The sequence below is a fragment of the Sorex fumeus genome, unplaced genomic scaffold (genome assembly GCF_029834395.1).
Source record: "Sorex fumeus unplaced genomic scaffold, SorFum_2.1 ptg000035l, whole genome shotgun sequence".
Classification (NCBI taxonomy): Eukaryota; Metazoa; Chordata; class Mammalia; order Eulipotyphla; family Soricidae; genus Sorex; species Sorex fumeus.
The window spans coordinates 38,396,301-38,417,465 of NW_026606092.1; the positions used below are offsets into that span (position 1 = coordinate 38,396,301).

A 21,165-nucleotide genomic window follows, 5' to 3' on the forward strand; every position below is an offset into this window, starting at 1 on the left:
ACAAGAGTGCTCAAGAGCGGAGAGGGTCGACCCTTCTGTATCCGGAGTCAAACGGCTCCAGCAGGCGGGTGCTAGGGGTCAGAGGAGGAGGAGGAGGAGGAGGTGGAGGAGGAGGAGGACAGGGAGGAGGAGGAGGACAGGGAGGAGGAGGAGGACAGGGAGGAGGAGGAGGAGGACAGGAGCAGGAGGAGGAGGAGGAGGAGGACAGGGAGGAGGAGGAGGAGAGGGAAGAGGAGGAGGAGGACAGGAGGAGGAGGAGGAGGATAGGGAAGAGGAGGAGGAGGAGGAGGAGGGGGAGGAGGAGGAGGGGGAGGAGGAGGAGGAGGGGGAGGAGGAAGAGGGGGAGGAGGAGGAGGGGGAGGAGGGGGGAGGAGGAGGAGGGGGAGGAGGAGGGGGAGGAGGAGGAGGAGGAATCCCCACGCGGTGGGGACGCGGTGTCTAGACTCCCGCAGCTCGGGCCCTCTCGGTCCGGCGCGCCGGGGAGCTAGCTGCGGGGCAGCGCGCGGGCAGCTGACTCGGGCGCCGCAGGTCTGCTCCAGGGCCGCCGAGAGGGGGGTGGGGGTGGGAGCGAGGCAACGCTCCCCGCCGGGCCGGCGGCCGACTCCCGGCTGCGCTCTCGGATGCGCAGCCCGGTGACAGCCGGTCGCCGCGGGGACCGCGACGAGAGGTGGGCGGGCGCGGCGCACCGAGCCGACCTCCGGAGGGGACTCACCCTGGCCCTCTCCTCTCCTGGACGAGAGGCCCAGGCGGAGGTGGCCAGAAGAGGGCTGGAGCGAGGCCCGCGCTTTCCCGGCCGCTGCCTGCGCTCCCACCCGCCACCTGGAGCGTCCGCCGAGCGCCCGCGCCGCGCGCATCCCCGGGCAGGGGAGCGGGTCCCCAGACCGCCGCGCGCATCACCCGGGCAGGGGAGCTGGTACCCGGAGCGCCGCGCGCATCCCCCTGGCAGGGGAGCTGGTACCCGGAGCGCCGCGCGCATCCCCCTGGCAGGGGAGCTGGTACCCGGAGCGCCGCGCGCATCACCCGGGCAGGGGAGCGGGTCCCCGGAGCGCCGCGCGCATCCCCCTGGCAGGGGAGCTGGTACCCGGAGCGCCGCGCGCATCCTCCGGGCAGGGCAGCGGGTCCCCGGAGCGCCGCGCCATGGACGCAGCGAACCTCTCCCGCGCCGCTGCGGGCGTCGCTCTCTCCCCGGGCCCCGCAGCGAGCAGCAGCAGCCCGGGTCCGGGCGGGGAGGCCCCGACGGCGCCGGCCCGAGACCCGCCCTCCTCCGTCTTCACCGTGCTGGTGGTGGCACTGCTGGTGCTGCTGATCGCGGCCACTTTCCTGTGGAACCTGCTGGTGCTCGTCACCATCCTGCGCGTCCGCGCCTTCCACCGCGTGCCGCATAACCTGGTGGCCTCGACGGCCGTGTCGGACGTGCTGGTGGCCGCCCTGGTGATGCCCCTGAGCCTGGTGAGCGAGCTGTCGGCGGGGCGCCGCTGGCGCCTGGGCCGGAGCCTGTGCCACGCGTGGATCTCCTTCGACGTGCTGTGCTGCACCGCCAGCATCTGGAACGTGGCGGCCATCGCCCTGGACCGCTACTGGACCATCACGCGCCACCTGCAGTACACGCTGCGCGCCCGCAGCCGCGCCTCGGCGCTCATGATCGCGCTGACCTGGGCGCTCTCGGCGCTCATCGCCCTGGCGCCGCTGCTCTTCGGCTGGGGCGAGGCCTACGACGCGCGGCTGCTGCGCTGCCAGGTGAGCCAGGAACCCGCCTACGCCGTCGTCTCCACCTGCGGCGCCTTCTACCTGCCCCTGGCCGTGGTCCTCTTCGTCTACTGGAAGATCTACAAGGCGGCCAAGTTGCGCTTCGGCCGCCGCCGCCGGGCTGTGCTGCCGTTGCCGGCGACGAGCGCGCAGGTGAACGCGGGTTGAGGAATGCGGGTCCTTCGGGTGCGGGTGGCGAGGGGAAGGGACTCGTCGGCAGGGAAGGTTGGCAGGCCTCTCTTGCACTCTCGGGTCGGTCGGCAGCGAGCTGTGAGTTCTCCGGGAGCTTCGGGTCAGCTCCCCAAAAAGCTCCCCAGAAGGGGCGCGTGAGAGCGCACGCCAAGAACTCTGCTCCCGGCCCCGCGAGGCTCCCGGGGAGGGTTTCAGTACTGGTGCTCAAAGGTGGAACCTGGTTGCTTGAAGCTGGCAGCCTTTCCACTGCCCGACTGGTGGGGACCGGCTGGTGCGAGTATCTGCCCCTTCTCCCCTTTCCACTCAAGAGTGTGTGTTGGGGGGTGGGGGGTCTGGGAGCGCCGCAGCCACCAGCTTCCTAGTCCCTGCCAGACGGAGTGGGGCTGCAGTGGGCTGGGAATTCGTCCTGCACATGAAGACCTTTCTGTACCCACTTACTATCTCCATTTGTTTCCTCCTCAACTCAAGAACAAACTGGCAGGCTACCGCGCGGCAGAGTCTGGCAAACTCCCCGTGGCGCACCCAATATGCCAAATACCAGTAACAATGATGGGTCTCATTCTCCTAAAGAGCCTTGAATATAATCTCAGGGCTAGGATGAAGGAGGCGTTACTGGGGCCTGCTCGAGGCAGTCAACGAATAACAACTCAAGACCAAGTGAGTTCTTCTTCTGGCATCCGGAAAGGGTATCCCCCAGTTCTATGCCCTGGCTTCCTTTAAGGGAGTGAGAGTTCATGAGTGATGAGTAAAATTAGTGTGCCTAATCATCCTTTTTACTTCCCCTGGCCTCTCTAGCCCTGAGTTGGAAGCAGATGGAGCTCAGGCCCGGGCAGCAGTTGCTTCCTCTCTGTGGGCCTTATTTACTCTTCTTGTTACAATAAATTTCTCTGTCCTAAGTCAAGATGCATGAGATGAACCAGGGGAAACTTTGGTCCCAGGGCCTGACCAGCTGGCTGGAATAAGAAAAAAGATGGAGGTGGGACATTTCCTGACAATCTAAACAATGACCTGAAGATACCCCTGGGCATCTAATGAACTGGAGACACCACCTTGCCCAGAATTTCTCTGCTTTGCATTTATTATTCCATGCAGAGCTTTAGACCTTTTGGCTAGGCCCTAATAGGTGTCAGCTCTAGCCTTGCCTTGGAAACCCGCGGTGTTTCCTTCCGGATTTTCACATATCCAAACTGCAAGTGAATAGTCCTGGGAAATTTTAGGATTCATCACCTTTTGCCGACACAGCATGTGGGCAAAGGAGGGGGAAACAATATGGGGAGAAAAAAGGCTTTTTATTTTTTAATTGTTTCCCGTTGGCTTTAGTTTCTGAAAGCGAACTCACACATGTACTTAGGCTACTCAGTTATATGTGGTGGTTTGGGGGTGGGGGTGGGAGGCAGTGCACACCCTTTAGTGCTTAGGGCTGACTACTGGCTCTGCCGAGCGCTCAAGGATCTCTCCTGGTGGGGCTGGGGGGGACCATATTTTGTGCCAGAATCAAATCCAGGTAAGCTGTGTGCAAGGCAAGCACCCCACCCACTGTACTATCTCTCCAGCCCATCTGTTATATATATATATATATATATATATATATATATGTATGTATATGTGTATATATATATGTTTTAAAATGTCAGGCTTCCCCCTTCTCTCCATTAAATGGCAGAGGAACTTTGCAGCATAAAATAGGAACATCAAGACTATAATTAGAAGTGTTGGTAGGGAAGTGCTGTTTTCAGAATGAATGATGTTCTTTTAAAGGCCCCTTAGAAATGCCTGGGGATGATTATAGCTTTTCTGTCTGATTGTTGAGGTAGGGCTGACTTTTAATAGCTACATCACTCCAATGTGCATCCAGAGAAATCCTCGGGAAATGTATGCCAGAAAGCCTTGCCAAGACTGAGTTTAGTGCTCATTTTCCCCCAACTTTTTTATACCAGACAGGAAATATAAAGGATCTGGGACTGAACCAGAATCGGGCCAATCCAGCAGCCCAAATGAAAGTTGAAATAGCTCTGGGAAGAAGGGACAGTTTCCTGAATTAGCCCTTTCCCAACAGTGGGACCTGTGTGTGGGAACAGGCAAAGCTGCTTCTGTATTAGAACCCTCAGGTTATTAGGTTTTCATCCTTCTTTTCATCTTTCTTTCTTTCTTTTCTTTCTCTTTCTCTCCCTTTCTTCTTTCCTTCCTTTCCTTTCCTTTCCTTTCCTTTCCTTTCCTTTCCTTTCCTTTCCTTTCCTTCTTTCCTTTCCTTTCCTTTCCTTTCCTTTCCTTTCCTTTCCTTTCCTTTCCTTTCCTTTCCTTTCCCTTTTCTTTTCTTGGTTTTTGGGCAACACCCAAACAGCCAGCTGGCTCAGAGCTTACTTCTGGTCTGGCTCTGTGCTCAAGGATCACCCTGGGAAAGTGAGCTCAAGAGAGCATATAAGATAGAACTTGGGGTTGTCCGCTGTGTGGAAGGCAAACACCTAACCAGGTATATTATCTTTCCAGCCCCTTAAGTTTTCCTTTCTAATCTGCATTATTGCTCTAAGCTATGTCTTAAAGTTTTAACCAGAGGAGGCTGATTATTGGAGCTAGTTCCTGGGTGTATTTTCTTTTCTTTTTTTCTTTTTCCTCTTTATTTGGTGGGCATTTGAACCTTCCCCTCCCCACCCCACACACATAGATGTCCAGTTCTGGGGTGAGGCTACTACTGAGTCTTTGGAAGTTGCTCCCAGAGGTGCTCAGAAACCAATCTGAGCCAGGGCCTCCCACAAGCAAAACATGTAACCAGCCCTTTGAGCTGTCTCCTGGCTGGAGCATTCTTTATGAATAACAGCATGCTCTCATGAAAATTTCTGGGAAACATTACCAAATCAGCTTCTGCAAACTTGCTGGCCATCGACCGCCAAAATAAAAAAACAAAAAACTAAATAGTATCTCCCTAACACTCTCTTTTTCCTAGAGTCTAGGGGATGGGAGTTGATTTTCAGTCCTGCAGACACTCCGCACTACTGTCTGTGGGTGATAGAAGCCCTCTGGGTTTCTGAAGGCCTCCAGTGGCCTGACTGTGTGTGAATCCTGCCTCTCTTAAATTTCCATGTGAAGATGTTATCATAAAGGGGTTTTAAACAGTTCCTGGATGGGAATTCTTTCAGCCAAGACCCAGTCAGTGAAAATAGAGAAGAAAACAAATATTTCCTGGGAAACAAATATTTTTTTCCTCCTCTAGGCACCGTCTTTCAATGTTTTCATCCGCCATCTTATTTAATCCTATCATTCAGCCAAGGTGGTTTTATAGTTTCTAACAGTCATGATAAGTTAATGTACACTCAGTAACATATAACCCCCAATTGATTGTTTATTTCATTCTCACCCACAGCACATCCTGGGTTGGCCTCCTACCCTGTGTCCTTCTCAAGGTCATGGACCAGGGCCACATGTCATGTTCAGTTGTGCTGTCTGGAGCACATAGCTTCTAAGTTCTCTGTGGAAAGTGGAGGAGTGGGGAGGGAGAGCGGGAGGGAGGGAGGGAGAGAGAGAGAGGGAGGGAGATATATATATATATATATAGAGAGAGAGAGAGAGAGAGAGAGAAAGAGAGAGAGAGAGAGCGCAGCTTTTAACTTGTTTACCCTGAGGTGAACATAAGTCTACTTCCTGGAGTTTGGGGGATACACCTGGCTCTTTGCTCAGGGGGCTCACTCCCATGGTGCTCTGAGGACTATGAGATATTGGGGCTCAAGCCTACACCTCTTGTGTGCGTAGTATATGTTCTGCCCATTGAACTACCTCTCCAGCTTACGTGTCACTTCAGTTCATGGTGTATTAGCAGCCACTGGCTGAAACATCCAAGGGATTATGGCTATAAGTGCTGCCTGCCTTTGCCACTCTGTACTTGTTTTCTGAAAATTAATTCTTTCAGAGTCACCCCATTATTGATTGGAGAAATTGAACCGTGTACCACCTCTAAAATTCCTTTCTTCTCATCACTGTTTTTCATAATTCCCTCATGTCTCCAGGAATTTGAATTATTTTTCTTTTGGAGGAGAAAGTTGGAACACACTCAGCAGAGCTCAGGGACTACTCCAAGCTTGATACTTGGTGGTGGTCGGGGGGGGGGGGGTCACTCCTGCCTAGAGTTCTAGGAGCCCGTGTAGTGCCAGGGATTGAACGTGGGCTTACTATATGCCAAGTACGTGCCAGCCTTTTGAACTGTCTCTGAAGCTCGGGAGCTTAACTTTTCAGCTTCATCCCCCTATTGCTCAGGGGTACCTCAGGCTTCACCAGACCAAGCCCACCGTCACCCTGTCAGGGTCGGCCCTAATTATAGGTCTCAAAGCCACGCACTTGGTTTAGAGAGATAGTGCAAGTAACAGAGCTCACACCTACCGTCTGTGAGGCCTAGAGCCTGATCCCTGCCACCTCCAACACCACTGGATGTGGCCCCTAAATCAAAACAAAACAAAAAAGGTGTGTGAGAACTCACCTTCCAGAAGGGCTGGATCCAGATATGCACAGAGGCATTTCTGTCAGTCTTGCTCGGGAGGGCAGGAAATTCCTACCTGCCCTGCTTTAGTTCCACCACAAAGATTGCATGCCTTCTAAACCTGTAGTCCGCTCCCCATCCACTCCAGACAACACCACCACACTTGGTGCAACTGCTTTTCACTCCCCTGTGTACTTTACTGATGACTAGGAGGAAGAAAAAACAGTCAGTAGAGATTATCATTTTTTTTTTTTGTGAGGGAGATGAGCCATACCCATCAATGTTCAGAGCTTACTCCTGGGTCTACACTCACCAGTCATTCCTGAGTGGTGCTTGGGGGACCGTGTATAGCTTTTGGGGATTGAACTTGAGATGGCTACGTACAAGGCCAATGCTCTGCCCACTATACTATATCTCCAGCTCTGAGATGATTTGCTTTAAAAAAAAAATGTAACATCCAGGGGCTGGAGCGATAGTACAGAGGGTAGGGCACTCGCCTCGCAAGTGGCTGACCTGGGTTTGATTGCCAGCATCCCGCCTGGTCCCACGAGCACTGCTAGGAGTGATCCCTGAGTGCAAAGTCAGGAGTAACCCTGGAACAATACCGGATATGGCCACAAAACACCAAAAATGAACATTAAAGGTTTTACCCCACATTCTCAATGACTTGATGGATTTCTATGTGTGAGTGGTACTGGGGGCTCCTTAATTCTGAGCAAAGGAGGCCCAGTCCTGAGAACAGTTTTAGATGATTTTGTAGTTGCTACAGTTTTGGACCTGGCAGGGAGAAGGGTCGGGGCAAGGGTGATGGTACTTTTGGCCATGCCAGTGGTGGCAAAGGGATTGTACATGTTGCTGTGGTTCTAGGAGTCTCACAGGGTGATAGTCTGGTGGAGATGCTGGTGATCCACGTCAGGGCCTCTCACCTGCCAGGCAAGCATTCAATCACTAAATCACATGGTCCTGGAAATGGTTTGATTTTCATTTCCTTTGAAATTAGAGGATAAATGAACTTAGTGGTAATGAATATGTAATAATGAAACCAGACGTGCTTATATTAGTCTTCCTAATAATCTGCTCATAAAATATCATTTTTAATATTTTTTAATGGAGAAAGGGGTCTGCAGAGGCAGGATGCCTAGGGCTCTTGAAAGCCATCCAGCAGCCGTGATGGATACGCTTCGCTCACTCGCTCTCTCCAGAAACATGTGCTGGGAGACGCCCGCACAGCGGGTAAGAGCGTGGGGCCCGGAAACAAGGAGGTGGAGGTTTCAATTCTTTTTCTGCCCCTTATTAGCACTTCAGCCAAGTGATTTGATTTTCATCTGCATTTCCCTAAGGCAAATGGAAATATTGCCATCTGCCCCGTAATGTTCTTGTGAAAAGTAAACGAGACACAAGTGTATATGCAATGTCTGAAACAATAAACCGAGGCTGGGTGATTGTTCAAGTGCTGGAGCTCATCCCTGGCATGTTCAAGGCCTTAGATTCTGTCCCTGGCACCACATGGGCCCCAAGAACCACTGAGTACAGCACTGGTGGTGTCTGAGCTCCACTGGGCCCAAGCATCACTGAGAGGGCGGATCCCAGCACACCGCCACCTCTTGCCCCGAGCATGGCTGGGTATGGCTCCTAAAAAGATAATTAATAAACCATAACTTATAGCCACTGTCCTATTTTTACAATAATTGTTTAATTCTTTCCAGCAAATTACCAATAAAATGTATTATTTTTTCCCTCTAGTTGCTATGGCTCATTGTCGTAAGGGGATGGGTTATGTATTGCTTGCATCGCATCTTTTTAAAAAACTTAGTGGCTTAAAGAAACAGATTTATTTTTTGTGCTGGGGACATGACACCTCTTTACAGGTAATAGAACAATAAATGTTAACACACATGTCTGTGTATTGGAAATGGCCAAATGGGTGCTTCTGGCCTGGGGTGATGCATGAGAGGGAGGGGTACCAAGATATCACGTGGTGCTAAGACTTGTCTGGGCTGGACACTATTTCTACAGTTTCTCTACAGGAGACCTCTGGCTCTGGGTCAAAAGCCTCCAATGAACTGCTGGACGGGCATTACAACATGGCATCAGACTTTCCACAATCCACGAGAGTGAAGCAGTGGGGAAACTATAGTGCTTTCTGATGGACCTGTGTCAGAAGTCTTATATGACCACTTTCCCTATATCTACATCATAGGCCATAACACAGACAGGGCTCAAGGGAAAAAGAGTTAGGCTCCACTTTTGAAGGAATGTCAGTGGACCCATGGATACATTTCATATCCATTCTAATTAGACACTCCGATAGTGTTTTAAATTCCTTTCTGGTCTTTTCCTGTCCTTGTCTGTGTCAGATAATACGACCATGTTTCAGGTTTCAAACACTGAACAAGCCGAGCTCTGATTTCCACAGATTCATTTTTGTAGAACACAATGATAGAACTATAAATACAACAGAAGGCTTCTAGATGCTTCTGCTAGAAGTGATAGCCAAGAAAGACAAAATGGTGTATTAGGAAGTGTGTGTGTGGCAGAATAAATAAAATAAATATTGTGTCATAATATATGTGACCATTTGGATCTAAATTTTTTTCCATTTATTTATTTACTCATTGGGCTGGAGCGATAGCACAGCGGGTAGGGCGTTCGCCTTACAAGTGGCCAACATGGCCGACCCGAGTTCGATTCCTGCGCCCCTCTCGGAGAGCCCGGCAAGCTACCGAGAGTATTCGATATGCCAGACACAGTAACAACAAAGTCTCCAATGGAGACGTTACTGGGCCCGCTCGAGCAAATCGACGATCAACGGGAGGGCCTTTACCTTTACCTTTACCTATTTACTCATTGATTTTTTGGGGGGGAGAGGGCAGGGCTACACCCAGTGATGCTCAGGGCTAACTCCTAGCTGTGCGATCAGGGACCACTTCATCACTCCTGGTGAAGTTCAGGTGATCATATGTGGTACTGAGAATCAAACTTAGGTCAGCTTCATGCAAGGCAAGTGCCCCACTGCTGTACTAGCTCTCCAGCCTGGATTTAAGTTTTAAGTGATGCTATTTTAGAAATATTTGGCTCCTAAGCTAATATTTATTAACACTAAAGATTTGTGTGTGGTTAGCAGACAGTATATAATCCCAGAGCAACATGTATAAAGTCCTTTATGTTCTGTCACTTGTTCAATGTTTTGTTCTCTTTATTCCAACGACTAAGCAGTAGTGGGCTTGTGGGTGGAATCTTGTATGGGACCTGGGTTCAGTGTGAACTCAGATGTGGGGGAGAGGGTCTGGAAAATCATTACCCTCATTCTGTCTTTTGCTGAAGGATTCATGGTTCAGATGCATTCCCATGCCAGGATGCAAGGCTATTTTGTCTGAGTTAAATTGTGTCATTAGAAACAATATCTGGAACATGGTTTGGTTCAAGGTTGACAACCTAACTGAGAGTTTCCAGAAGAAGTAGGGTGAAGATGTAGGGTTTTCTAGAAACCGCTCCTGACTGCCTCCTCCTTATAAACTCCTTATCTATCCTTTTACACTATTATATTATTCTGTCTCTTCACCTCTACTTTCATTTCTCTTTTCTCTCTGACTGGGTTGTTGTGGATGAGTGGAAGCAAGGTGAAATGAAGGGGAGGTAGACCAGGATGGTGCAAGAACTGGACATTATCATACTTGATCTTGCAAGTCACTGCGTCTTAAATCCCTGTTGTTCTTAGAGAACATTGAACTTCTTGGCAAAAGAATGTGACCCAAACTTCATGGCTCTGACTTTTTGGTAGGTCTCAGAATTCTTTCACAATTGAATAGAAGTTGGACCAGGTGCCCAGAGACATATATAGTTGCTGCCTGAAACATTCCAGCTTGCCAGGGTATTCTGGACACCAGTTGCTGGGGATACCAGCTTTCCTCCCACACTGGGTAACCTGATGGGTGGAGCCCATAGCACCTAGTAAGCTGGGTTCTCTAAAGCTGGGTAATTTTCTTCCAGAGAGTCACAGTCCCCGGGAGGGCAAACAAATGATACCGATGTGAAGGGCAAAATTCTTCTTGCTTTGGTGCACCCCACTCTAATCTAGGACCCCAGGGAGATGAACCTAAGGATGTTGAGGTCAAAAGGTGACCTTCCAGTGGCCAATCACTTCTTAAAAGGAATAATTTTATTTGAATTTTATTTTTGCTCGAGCTTGAGCGGGCCCAGTAACGTCTCCATTGGAGACTTTGTTGTTACTGTGTTTGGCAAAGCCTGGCAAGCTACCTGTGACATATTCGATATGCCAAACACAGTAACAACAAGTCTCACAATGAAGACATTACTGGGCCCGCTGGAGCGATAGCACAGCGGTAGGGCGTTTCCTTTGCACACAGCCACATGGCCGACCCGAGTTCGATTCCTCCGCCCCTCTCGGAGAGCCCGGCAAGCTACCGAGAGTATCTCGCCCGCACGGCAGAGCCTGGCAAGCTCCCTGTGACATATTCGATATGCCAAACACAAGCTACCGAGAGTATTCGATATGCCAGACACAGTAACAACAAAGTCTCCAATGGAGACGTTACTGGGCCCGCTCGAGCAAATCGATGATCAACGGGAGGGCCTTTACTTTACTTGACTTTTTTTATTTTAAATTTTACTTTTTTGTATAAAATTGTTCATGATGATTTATTGCATTCAATATTCCAACACCAATCTCACCATCATTATACCTTCCCACCACCATATTTCCAATTTTTCTCAACCATCACCCAAGCCTGCTTTGATAGCAAGTCCTAAATAATTTATTTTATATTCTTGTTATGAATAATTCACTAAAAATGATCAAAAAGGTTTCCTTCGAAGAAAGTGTGTAAATATTGTTGTATCTCACCCTGGAGCCATTAAGCCCTTGCATAAGAGATTACTAAAATGTTGTTGCAGATTATGCCTTGTGTGTTAGTATTTTCTTACTTGAGATTGGTTGCCTTCTGCTTTACATCCCATCCAATGTAGTGTGCTACTCCTGGTATATCAGTGGTGTAGAGTTTAAGATGTCTACATTTGTATCCACATGCTCCAGAAATTCTATTGAATGGGGTGACATAGTTGGAATTACATTTTAACTGGATGGTGACTTTGGGGTCCTGAGTCATCTCTGCAGTTTGTGATCTCTTTTGAAATTTATTTGTGTGTCTCTGGATTATGACTGGTTAGTGAGTTTGTATGGTGCCAGAGGCAATTCATGGGCATATCTGCCAGGCTCCAGTAAGAACAAGGGAATGGGGGGAGGTAGCCCATTCCTGACTTCTTGAGAGCCTGGAGATTTTGGTCACAAAACCTGCATACCTGAGTTTTTTCAACAGATTCATTCCTGTATGAAGCTCATCCCAAACCTGTGGAGTCCAACCATGAGGATGGTGGCAAGGGAATGATTTTAGATCAGATGATATTAGAGCTGAACACACAAATGTAGCCTACTTTTAATGATCACACTGGGTTACCTTTTCATCATTAATTCCATGTGGGTCTTTAGGCATCCCATAAGCAAATAGATGTTTCCAAATACAAAAATGATATGCCCGAGGCTTTAGCAAAGCTGTATTCTGCTGTGTGTATACATGCGATTAAAGGAAAAATAATTGGTTGCTTTGACTTTTGTTTTTGTTTTCAAGCCACACCTGGAAATGCTCAGGGCTTACTTCCTGGCTTTGTGCTCAGGAACCTCAAGGAACCATGTAGGGGCCAGGGACTGAAATTGAGTCGGTCTTGTGCAAGGCAAGCACCTTACCCACTGTACTATCTCTCCATCCCCAGAAAAATAATTTTTCTCAAGCCTAGCAGTGCCCTGAGCTTTATTCTTTTGTGAGAAAACTTTTTTTTAGGGGGTTTGTTTCTTTTGCACACAAGAAATAGCTGAGAAAATTTCCTGTTCTAATTTGTCCGACAAGCAAGGCAGCTTCTTTTTACTTTGAGGGTTATTTTGCTTAGTTGTCTCTTTAAGGCGCTTTAGAGAAATATGCCTTGGATCTGGGTGATGTTTGTAAACCTTGGGCAGAGAACATATTTCTCAGGTAATCCCAGTATTGACCAGCCGAGCTCTAGTTAGAACTGGGGAAATCCAGTTACAGTCCAGATTGTCTTTGACCATTACAAGAAATTTCAGTACCCTCTGTCCTCCTCTAGCTGTTGTTAGAAATTGATGATTCAGAACCAGAGCACTATGGAAATAGGCAGAATATTTGAAATGGGGACTTGATGTGGGCGTCCCAATGCATATTACCTAGAGCACAGTAGGTGATTAATAGATGTTGAAACATATATTTTATGAAAGATTTGGTCTTTAATTAATTTTTTTTCTTATTGGGTCACACCCAGCATCGCACAGGGCTAACTCCTGGCTCATGCACTCAGGAATTACTCCTGGAAGTGCTCAGGGGACCGTATGGGATGCTGGGAATCGAACCTGGGTCAGCTGCATGCAAGGCAAATGCCCTAACTGCTGTGCTATCACTCCAGCCCCTTTAATCTATTTTTAAAACATTTTTATTCAGGCACCAGGAATTGCAGTTATACTTTCTATAGATACATCATTCCAATGCTACCCCCATCACCAAAGTGCCCACTTCCCTCCACTAGTGTTCCAAGGACCCCTCTCAACCTTCCCACCCCTACCAATGAAAGCTCAGTTCTATAGACAAAATCTTTAGTTCTTATGACTTTGAGTATCTGTTGTTCCTTTACTATGTTTTTCTTTTTTCAGGGGAGGGCAGGGGCACACTTGGTGATGCTCAGGGGTAGTCCTAGCTCAACACTTAGAAATTAGTCCTGGCAGGATCCAGAAACCATATGGGATGCTGGGGATTGAACTTAGGTCTGCTTCATGCAAGGCAATTGCCCTACCTGGCCCCTCTGTTTCTTTCATCATATTTTGGGTAGCGCTCTCTCTCTCTCTCTCTCTCTCTTTTATTTTGGAGTGGTAACACCTACATATATAAATGAATAGAGCTAATTTCCTGGAATTCTACAAAACCATAAATACATGATAAACACAATAAAGTAAAAAATTTTTTTATAAAACTATCTTTTTCAAGTATGCAGGATTTCCAGATATATATTATGAATAATTTTGTGCTAATATTTTTAAGATTTTAAGCTACTAATCTTAAATATTCTTAAAATTTCTCTTATTCTTAAATTTTTAAGATTTATATAAAATAGATTACTGTCACTGTCACTGTCCTCCCGTTGTTCATCGATTGGCTCGAGCGGGCCCAGTAACATCTCCATTGTGAGACTTGTTACTGTGTTTTGCATATCGAATACGTCACAGGTAACTTGCCAGGCTTTGCTGTGCAGGCGAGATACTCTTGGTAGCTTGCCGGGCTCTCCTTGAGGGGCGAAGAAATCGAACTCGAGTTGGCAATGTCGGCCACGTGCAAGGCAAATGCCCTACCGCTGTGCTATCACTCCAGCCCATGGAATAAATCCTACAAATGTAAATTTAGTAAGAATGAAGGAGTAAATTAAAATATAAGGGAATAGACCTATACAAGTAAAAAAGTGTTTTTATCCTAAGAAAGGAATATAGCGTTTATGTTAGGAAACATTACAAATGTTGTTAGGTATTTGCACTAATAATTAAAGGATTTTAATAAAAATACCTATGGGTTTAAAAACTGATCAGATGTATAACAATCAATAAAAATGAAATGTTAATTCATTATTGCAAATGTATACTATCCCTTAGCAGGATAACAGTAAACAAACCTTTCCCACTCTCCTATGGCAACTATAAGTGTTATGAGCCGATGCCATGCTTGATGCCAAGTGCTGAGGAGTTTATCTTGTCTTTGAAAGAAGCTCCTCTAATATTTTTTGCAAGACTGGTTTCAAGGCTGTGAATTTCCTAAGCTGTTGCCTGTCCCTGAAACTCTATTATTCCTCCAGATCTGAAAGATAATATAGCTGGACAGAGTATTCTCAGTGAGGTATTCATTTAATTGAATTTTTGTACTGTATCTCTCTGTTCTCTTCTGGCTTGAAGAGCATCATTTGGTAGATCTTCTATGAATCTGATAAGCTTTCCTTTGTAAGTTCTGTTTTTTTTGATCTTGTCACTTTCAATATTCTGTCCCTGTTAATGCATTTTGTCATTCTGAGCACAACGTGTCTTGGAGGTTTCATGTTTGAGTCTATTTTCACAGGAACTCTTTGGACCTCTTGAATCTTAGTGCCTGTATTTCTCAACTCTGGGAAAATTTTAATCAATGATTTCTTTATTGTTTCTTCATAAAACTTATCTTTCTGGTCTCCAGAGACTTCGATGATTCTTATATTGTTCCTCTTGAACTCATCCCATAATTCTCTTGTGTACTGTTAAATTCTTTTCGAACTATTTTTTGTTTTCTGTTGTTTTCTATAAGTTTCCTGCACCTCCTCTTGGATGCCTTGAATTTTCAGTTTCTTAGAGCTTCTATCGAGTTTTTTTTTATATCACCTCTTAATTTCTGCTTGTGATTTTCTCATTTCAGTACTCATACTTTTTGTGCTTTGTTGACTACTTGTGCTATAATTTCTTTGAGCTCATTAAACTTCCTCACCATGGTTTCACTGAAGTCATTGTCTGAGGATTTGTACTGATTGGTGCTGGTTGAGACTTATGTGTATTGTTTTTGCTCATTGAGCTTGATAGGCTTCTACATGTCTTCCCATTTGGGTTTGCAGTATGCCGGCTGTGCTTTGGGTAGATTTTTTGTAGTTAGCACGCCCAGGACACTCTGAGGAATTAGGTTGGGAATGTCACTTTTCCTTCCCTGCCCATCTTCACTCAGTGATAGTAAGTCTAACTGTTAGCAGCGTGAAATTTGTTGAGGAGCTGTCATGTGGCCACATATGCAGCCATGGCAGAGGCTGGGTATGGAAGCTGGGAAGAATCTCACCTGAGTGTGCAGTGAGCAGAGGTTCTGGTCTTTAATTTGAGACATAAAGGCTCAGACCCTATGGATCTTTTTAGTAAACTTACTTTCTAGGTTCCATCCCCACAAGCCAGGGATATAGAACCAGGCCTTCTGAGCAGGCACCTTGGTTCTATTTCTGTTCTGGTGGCCTAGACTGGAGCATTTGGTGCTTCCAGCCTTGGGTATCTCACAAAAATTATAACAGAGTTGGGGGCTGGGGCTATAGCACAGTGGGTAGGGTGTGTGCCTTGCACGCGGCTGACCGGGGTTTGATTCCCACCATCCCATATGGTCCCCTGAGCACCACCAGGGGTAATTTCTGAGTGCAGAGCCAGGAGTAACCCCTGTGCATCACTGGGTGTGACCCAAAAAGCAACTATATATAGGTATATATATACACACACAAAAAAAACAGTAAATCTGTATATGATCACTTTTATGTATTCAACAGTGTATATTCTTGCCACCAAATTATCAGATTTTGATTCAGTGATAGAGGTCTCCTAGGCTGGAGAGGTAGTCAGAGAAGTATGCAAAGGGAAGTCAGGATGAAGAAACCAGGGAGAGATATAGGACCAAAGGGAAAAGACGGGGGGACTCAGGAATGCCTCCAGAGTTAGGCTAGAAGACTAGAAATTTCCCAGAAAGCCAGAAATGTCTGGACTAAAAGAATACCAAGCATAAACATGATCCTTAAACTTCAGTTTGTGGGAACCCATTCAGGTCAGTTCTATTGTTGAAGGGTGCAAAACAGCACAGAAGAGTGAAGAACATGCTCTGAGGTTCAAATGACTCAAGTTCTATGCAACTGGATAGCCTTGGAGAAGGCAGTTCGTCTTCATCATTTGTTCTTTATTCCAGCTATAAAAAGGGGGACATAATAATAGTATCAAGAGTTTGGTGTAAGGATGAATTAAAACAATTCCTCACAAGCGCTGGCATAGTACAATAGTCACATGGGACTTCTTTTTCTTGTTTTCTTTTGATTTTCTACGGAATATTACATTTTGAGTGGAATATAACCACAAACCAAAAAACCAGGACTGTCCCTGACTGATGTATTTTCCTTGAGGCTGTTTCTGAAGAGGCTCCTGTCTTCCAACATCACTATATATGGGGTGCAGTAGGCTCAAGGGACAGTTTGAGAAATAGAAGCTTCTGGCAAACAGTCTATGGAGAAAACTGAAAGCTCCTGGTACCACAGTAGTGGGGCCTGAATTTGAAACCATATTAATCAGTGTACTCAAAAAAAAAATCAGTGGACTCACCTTTTCTATTTCTCTTCCCCCAGGTTACCTTGAAACTTAATGTATTCCATTTCCTTACTTCAACAGCAAAAAAAAAAAAAAAAACAAAAAAAAAAAAACGACCAGCAATTCACAGTGCTCAACAGAATTCAGGAGCTTGGGTGGTCATTTAGGTCAACTGGAAAAAGGGGGAAGTGCTATTAATGAGCTTAATAGGAGGAAGACTACACATCACCTTTAATTCTTCTCACGCCTTGATAGTATTTCTCCCTTCCAATAACATACTCTAAATATTCATGAGGCAACTTCAGGGTGCCATATTTTATCACCTGGACTTCCTTTGACATTCTGGAAGGAAATAATTGGTGGGTATCATTTCCACTTAAAGGAAAAGCCTGTGTGTGGGCACCAGACACTGAGAGGCCTTTCTGGGGTGCAGTTTATTCTCTATTTGGCACCACTGTCCTTTTCTTTCTCTCTTGTGGTGGGCAGTGCAATGATGGGGTGTATTCTCATTGAAGGATGGCTCTTCTTTGACTGCATCTCCATGATCTGTTTTCACATTAATTAGTGATTTTCCAAATAAAGAGACTTAGGGGCAGGGGAAGGGGAGCAGGTGTCAGAAGGTACAGAATTGGAAGGTGATGTTGGGTAAGACGGGGCTTGAGTTAGCCTGAGTCAGGTCAGCTGAGAACATCCCTGTGAGGGTCGACAGTGGTGAGGCCTCAGGACAGGTGCGAGGGGTGGTGGTGGTTTGCTTCCACTGGCATTTTAAAAAAATTTTTATTAGTGAAACACCATGTGGTACAGTTGTAGATTTATAAATTTTTGTGCTTGTGTTTCAGTTATACAATGATCAAGTACCCATCCCCCCACCAGTGCCCATTTTCTACCACCACTGATCCCAGTATCCCTCCCACCCCCCTATCCCCGCCATCCCACTCTGCCTCTGTGGCAGAGCATTCCCCTTTGTTCTCTCTCTCTCCATTTGGGTGTTGTGGTTTGCAAAAGAGGCATTGAGAGGCAATCATGTTCGGTCTATAGTCTACTTTCAGCATGCATCTCCCATCCTGGGAGGATCCTCCCAACACCCTTTACTTGGTGCTCTCTTCTCTCTCTGAGCTGCCTTTTCCCCCAGCATGTGCGGCTGGCCTTTAAGCCATGGAGTGAACCTCCTGGTACTTATCTCAACTATTCTTGGATGTTAGTCTCCTATTTTGTTACTTTATGTTCCCCCGATGAATGCAATCTTTCTATGTCTGTGCCTCTCTTTCTGACTCATTTCACTTAGCATGATACTTTCCATGTCTGTAAATTTCATGACTTCATCTTTTCTAACTCCACTGGCATTTTGAGGTAGAGGAGGAATGGGAGATAATCCTTGTCTAGGAGCCTTTTGCCTCTACATTTTCAGCAGCATCTGGGCTCTGACTGGCAGCTCCCGGAGAAGGCGCAAGAAGGCCAGTCTGAGGGGTTTGGGGAGACCTTTCAGCTATAGAGAAGTGAACCCCAAGAGGGGCCAGAGAGGATGCTGAGTGCCAGAGGCTCTTTAGGTGGGGCTTATGAGTATTGCTCATGAGTATTTTTTTTTTTGAGAAAAACTTTGTTTTTTCTCAAAGTGAGGCAATACCGCCCTCTTTCAGCCAAGCATCATCAATCTCCCCATAATTGAAATGGCATCAAGTCAGCACATAAAATTATATAAGAAATTATATAATTTCTTGCAATATTCATGTTTTCAGGCTGCTTTCCCAGCTGTAAACCCTGTAAGGATCATGGCTGGATCTGTTCTCCCCAGCCCAACCCCCCTGTCCCAGCCACCTCAAGGGAGTGAATGGGTGTGTGCGGGTACCAGGGTTTTGCGTTAGGCTCCAACACACACCCCCAACTCATTGCCATGGTGGGCCAGGGGATGCTGGTCCCCCGCCTTCATGGATGGGAAAAGGGTTCAGTCAAGGAAGCCTGAATCTGGTCTGATGCCACCAAAGCTGATCTCTTCACTGCCTCCCTCCCTGTCAGGATCATATTATTTGCACAGCAGGGACTTCCCTTTTCGTTCCTTCCAGAATGGCCAGAATGTGTTTTAACCCTCAGCTCAGAAATGTTCGTATCTAGTATTTGTGGATAGTATGGGCTGGGGTGATAGCACAGCAGATAGGGCTTATCCTTGCATGCGGCTGACACGGGTTCGATTCCTCCGTCCCTCTCAGAGAACCTGGCAAGCTACCGAGAGTATCTCACTCGCACGGCAAAGCCTGGCAAGCTCCCCGTGATGTATTCGATATGCCAAACAGTAACCAGAAGTCTCACAGTGGAGACGTTACTGGGCCCATTGGAGCAAATCGATGAACAACGGGAGGACAGTGCAGTGCTACAGTCATGGTATAAATGCATCCTGAATAAAACTAGAGGTTGGTATCATTGACCAAGACTTGGAATAGCCACATCACTCTATTAGCCGAGGTTACACTTGAATATTTATTTATGTTTATTCCCTGTCATCTACTTATTTTGTGGCGCCCAGCTCTGTCTTAGGGCCTCAGACACGCCAAGGCTGCATTGTACTGCTGAATCACACTGCTGATTTGTAATTGTCTTGCTCCCAGGTGAGGGAGACGCCTCGTGAAGCTGAGGTGGTGTTCACGGTCCGCCGCCCAACCGTGGCCTTCCAGGCGAGCGAGGAGTCGTGGCGGGAGCAGAAGGAGAAGCGGGCAGCGGTGATGGTGGGCATTCTCATCGGGGTCTTTGTGCTGTGCTGGATCCCCTTCTTCCTGGCGGAGCTCATCACCCCCCTGTGTGCCTGCAGTCTGCCCCCCATCTGGAAAAGCATATTCCTGTGGCTTGGCTACTCCAACTCCTTCTTCAACCCCCTGATTTACACAGCGTTTAACAAGAACTACAACAATGCCTTCAAGAATCTCTTCACCAAACAGCGATAAACACAGTGCCCACGGAGAGTAGTGGAGAGACATGTCTGCCTGCGTCCTGTACTAGTGATCAGCATCTCGGACCTCGATTTTTTTTTAATTTTATTTTTTAGTTTTTACTGAATCACCGTGAGGTACAGTTACAGACTTACAAGCTTTTGTGCTTACATTTCAGTCATACAATAATCGAGTACCCATCCCTCCACCAGTGCCAATTCTCCATCACCAATGTTCCCAGTATCCCTCCCACCCCCCCCCCCCATCTCCTCACTGCCCCCCCCACCTCTATGGCAGGCACATTCCCTTTTGCTCTCTCTCTCCTTTAGGGTATGTGGTTTGCAATACAGGTATTAAGTGACCATCATGCTCAGTCTATAGTCTAGTTTCAGCACACATCTCCCCTCCTGAGTGGGCCCTCCAAACATCCCTTACGTGGTGGTCCTTTCTCTATATGAGCTGCCTTTTCCCCCAACATGTGAGGCCAGTTTCCAAACCATAGAGCAATCCTCCTAGTCCTTATCTCCAGTATCCTTGGGTGTTAGTCTCCCATTCTGTTGCTTTATATTCCACAAATAAGTGCAGTCCTTCTGTGTCTGTCCCTCTCTTTCTGACTCATTTCACTTAGCATGATACTCTTCATGTATCCACTTGATCCACTTATATGCAAATTTCACGACTTCATCTTTTCTAACAACTGCATAGTATACCATTGTGTAAGATGTACCAAAGTTTCTTTAATCTGTCATCTGTTCTTGGGCACTTGTGTTCTTTCCAGATTCTAGTTATTGTAAACAGTGCTGCAATGAACATACAAGTGCAGATGTCATTTCTACTATATTTTTTTGCACCTCTGGGATATATTCTCAGAAGTGGTATTGCTGGGTCAAATGAGAACTCAATTTCTAATTTTTTGAGAAACATCGGACCTGCATTCTTAACCCCTTTCTCATGCAAGAACCGCAGCGCAGGTGGACATTGCCAGAAACACCTCAGATTCAGATGTGGTTGATGTCGAATGAACTTTTAGTTGTTGCACATTCAGAAAACCTTCACTGTTACCAAAGTTTTTTGCAACCCCATGTTCAGTGATGAGATTCCGCCAACCCCCGCCCCCCATGAAGTCATGACACACAATTTTTAAAAGAATGCTGGGGGTCTAGGGCCTTCCAGTGCTGAGTCTTTAATTATTTGCAGCCCATATTTCTGGGCTCTTAGAATGAGAGTCATACAGCCAGACTGTTGGAGCAGCAATGCCCAAGGGTCCCTAAAATGATGTGGCAGTAAATGTGTGGCAAGCCTGTAGGTGGTCCTGGCCTCACGCATGTGGCAGACATTACTAATCAATCCCAGATCACAGCATGTTTCTCCACAGAGCAGGAGCACTACTCCAAAATCCTTCATTGCAGTTACTGCTAATTGGTTATCACTGACATAACACTTGAAGGTTACTTACTTTTCCTTTGTCTAACGCCATCTTCCTCTGAGGGTCTCTCATCTCAAGATCCTAGGGGCCCGTTTTATTCTACCTGGGAGATCATCTGCCTTGTGCAGCAGCTCTCACTCACCCCTTTATGGACCTAATTTAACTTAGGTTCCCCAGTCTCCAAGCAGGGGACCCCACATTGTAAGAAAAGGGTGGTGTGAAGTGTGACTTAGAA

General features: G+C 47.1%; 1 protein-coding gene across 1 annotated transcript; it reads left to right on the forward strand.

Annotated features, from left to right (window-relative positions):
• The first annotated feature begins 1,137 nt into the window (after positions 1-1,137).
• On the forward strand, positions 1,138-19,575 carry LOC130026819 (5-hydroxytryptamine receptor 5B-like). The gene is made up of 2 exons (XM_056117530.1): positions 1,138-1,899; positions 19,187-19,575. The coding sequence occupies exons 1-2, from the start codon at positions 1,138-1,140 to the stop codon at positions 19,517-19,519; spliced, it is 1,095 nt and encodes a 364-aa protein (XP_055973505.1). The 3' UTR covers positions 19,520-19,575.
• The last annotated feature ends 1,590 nt before the right edge of the window (positions 19,576-21,165 follow it).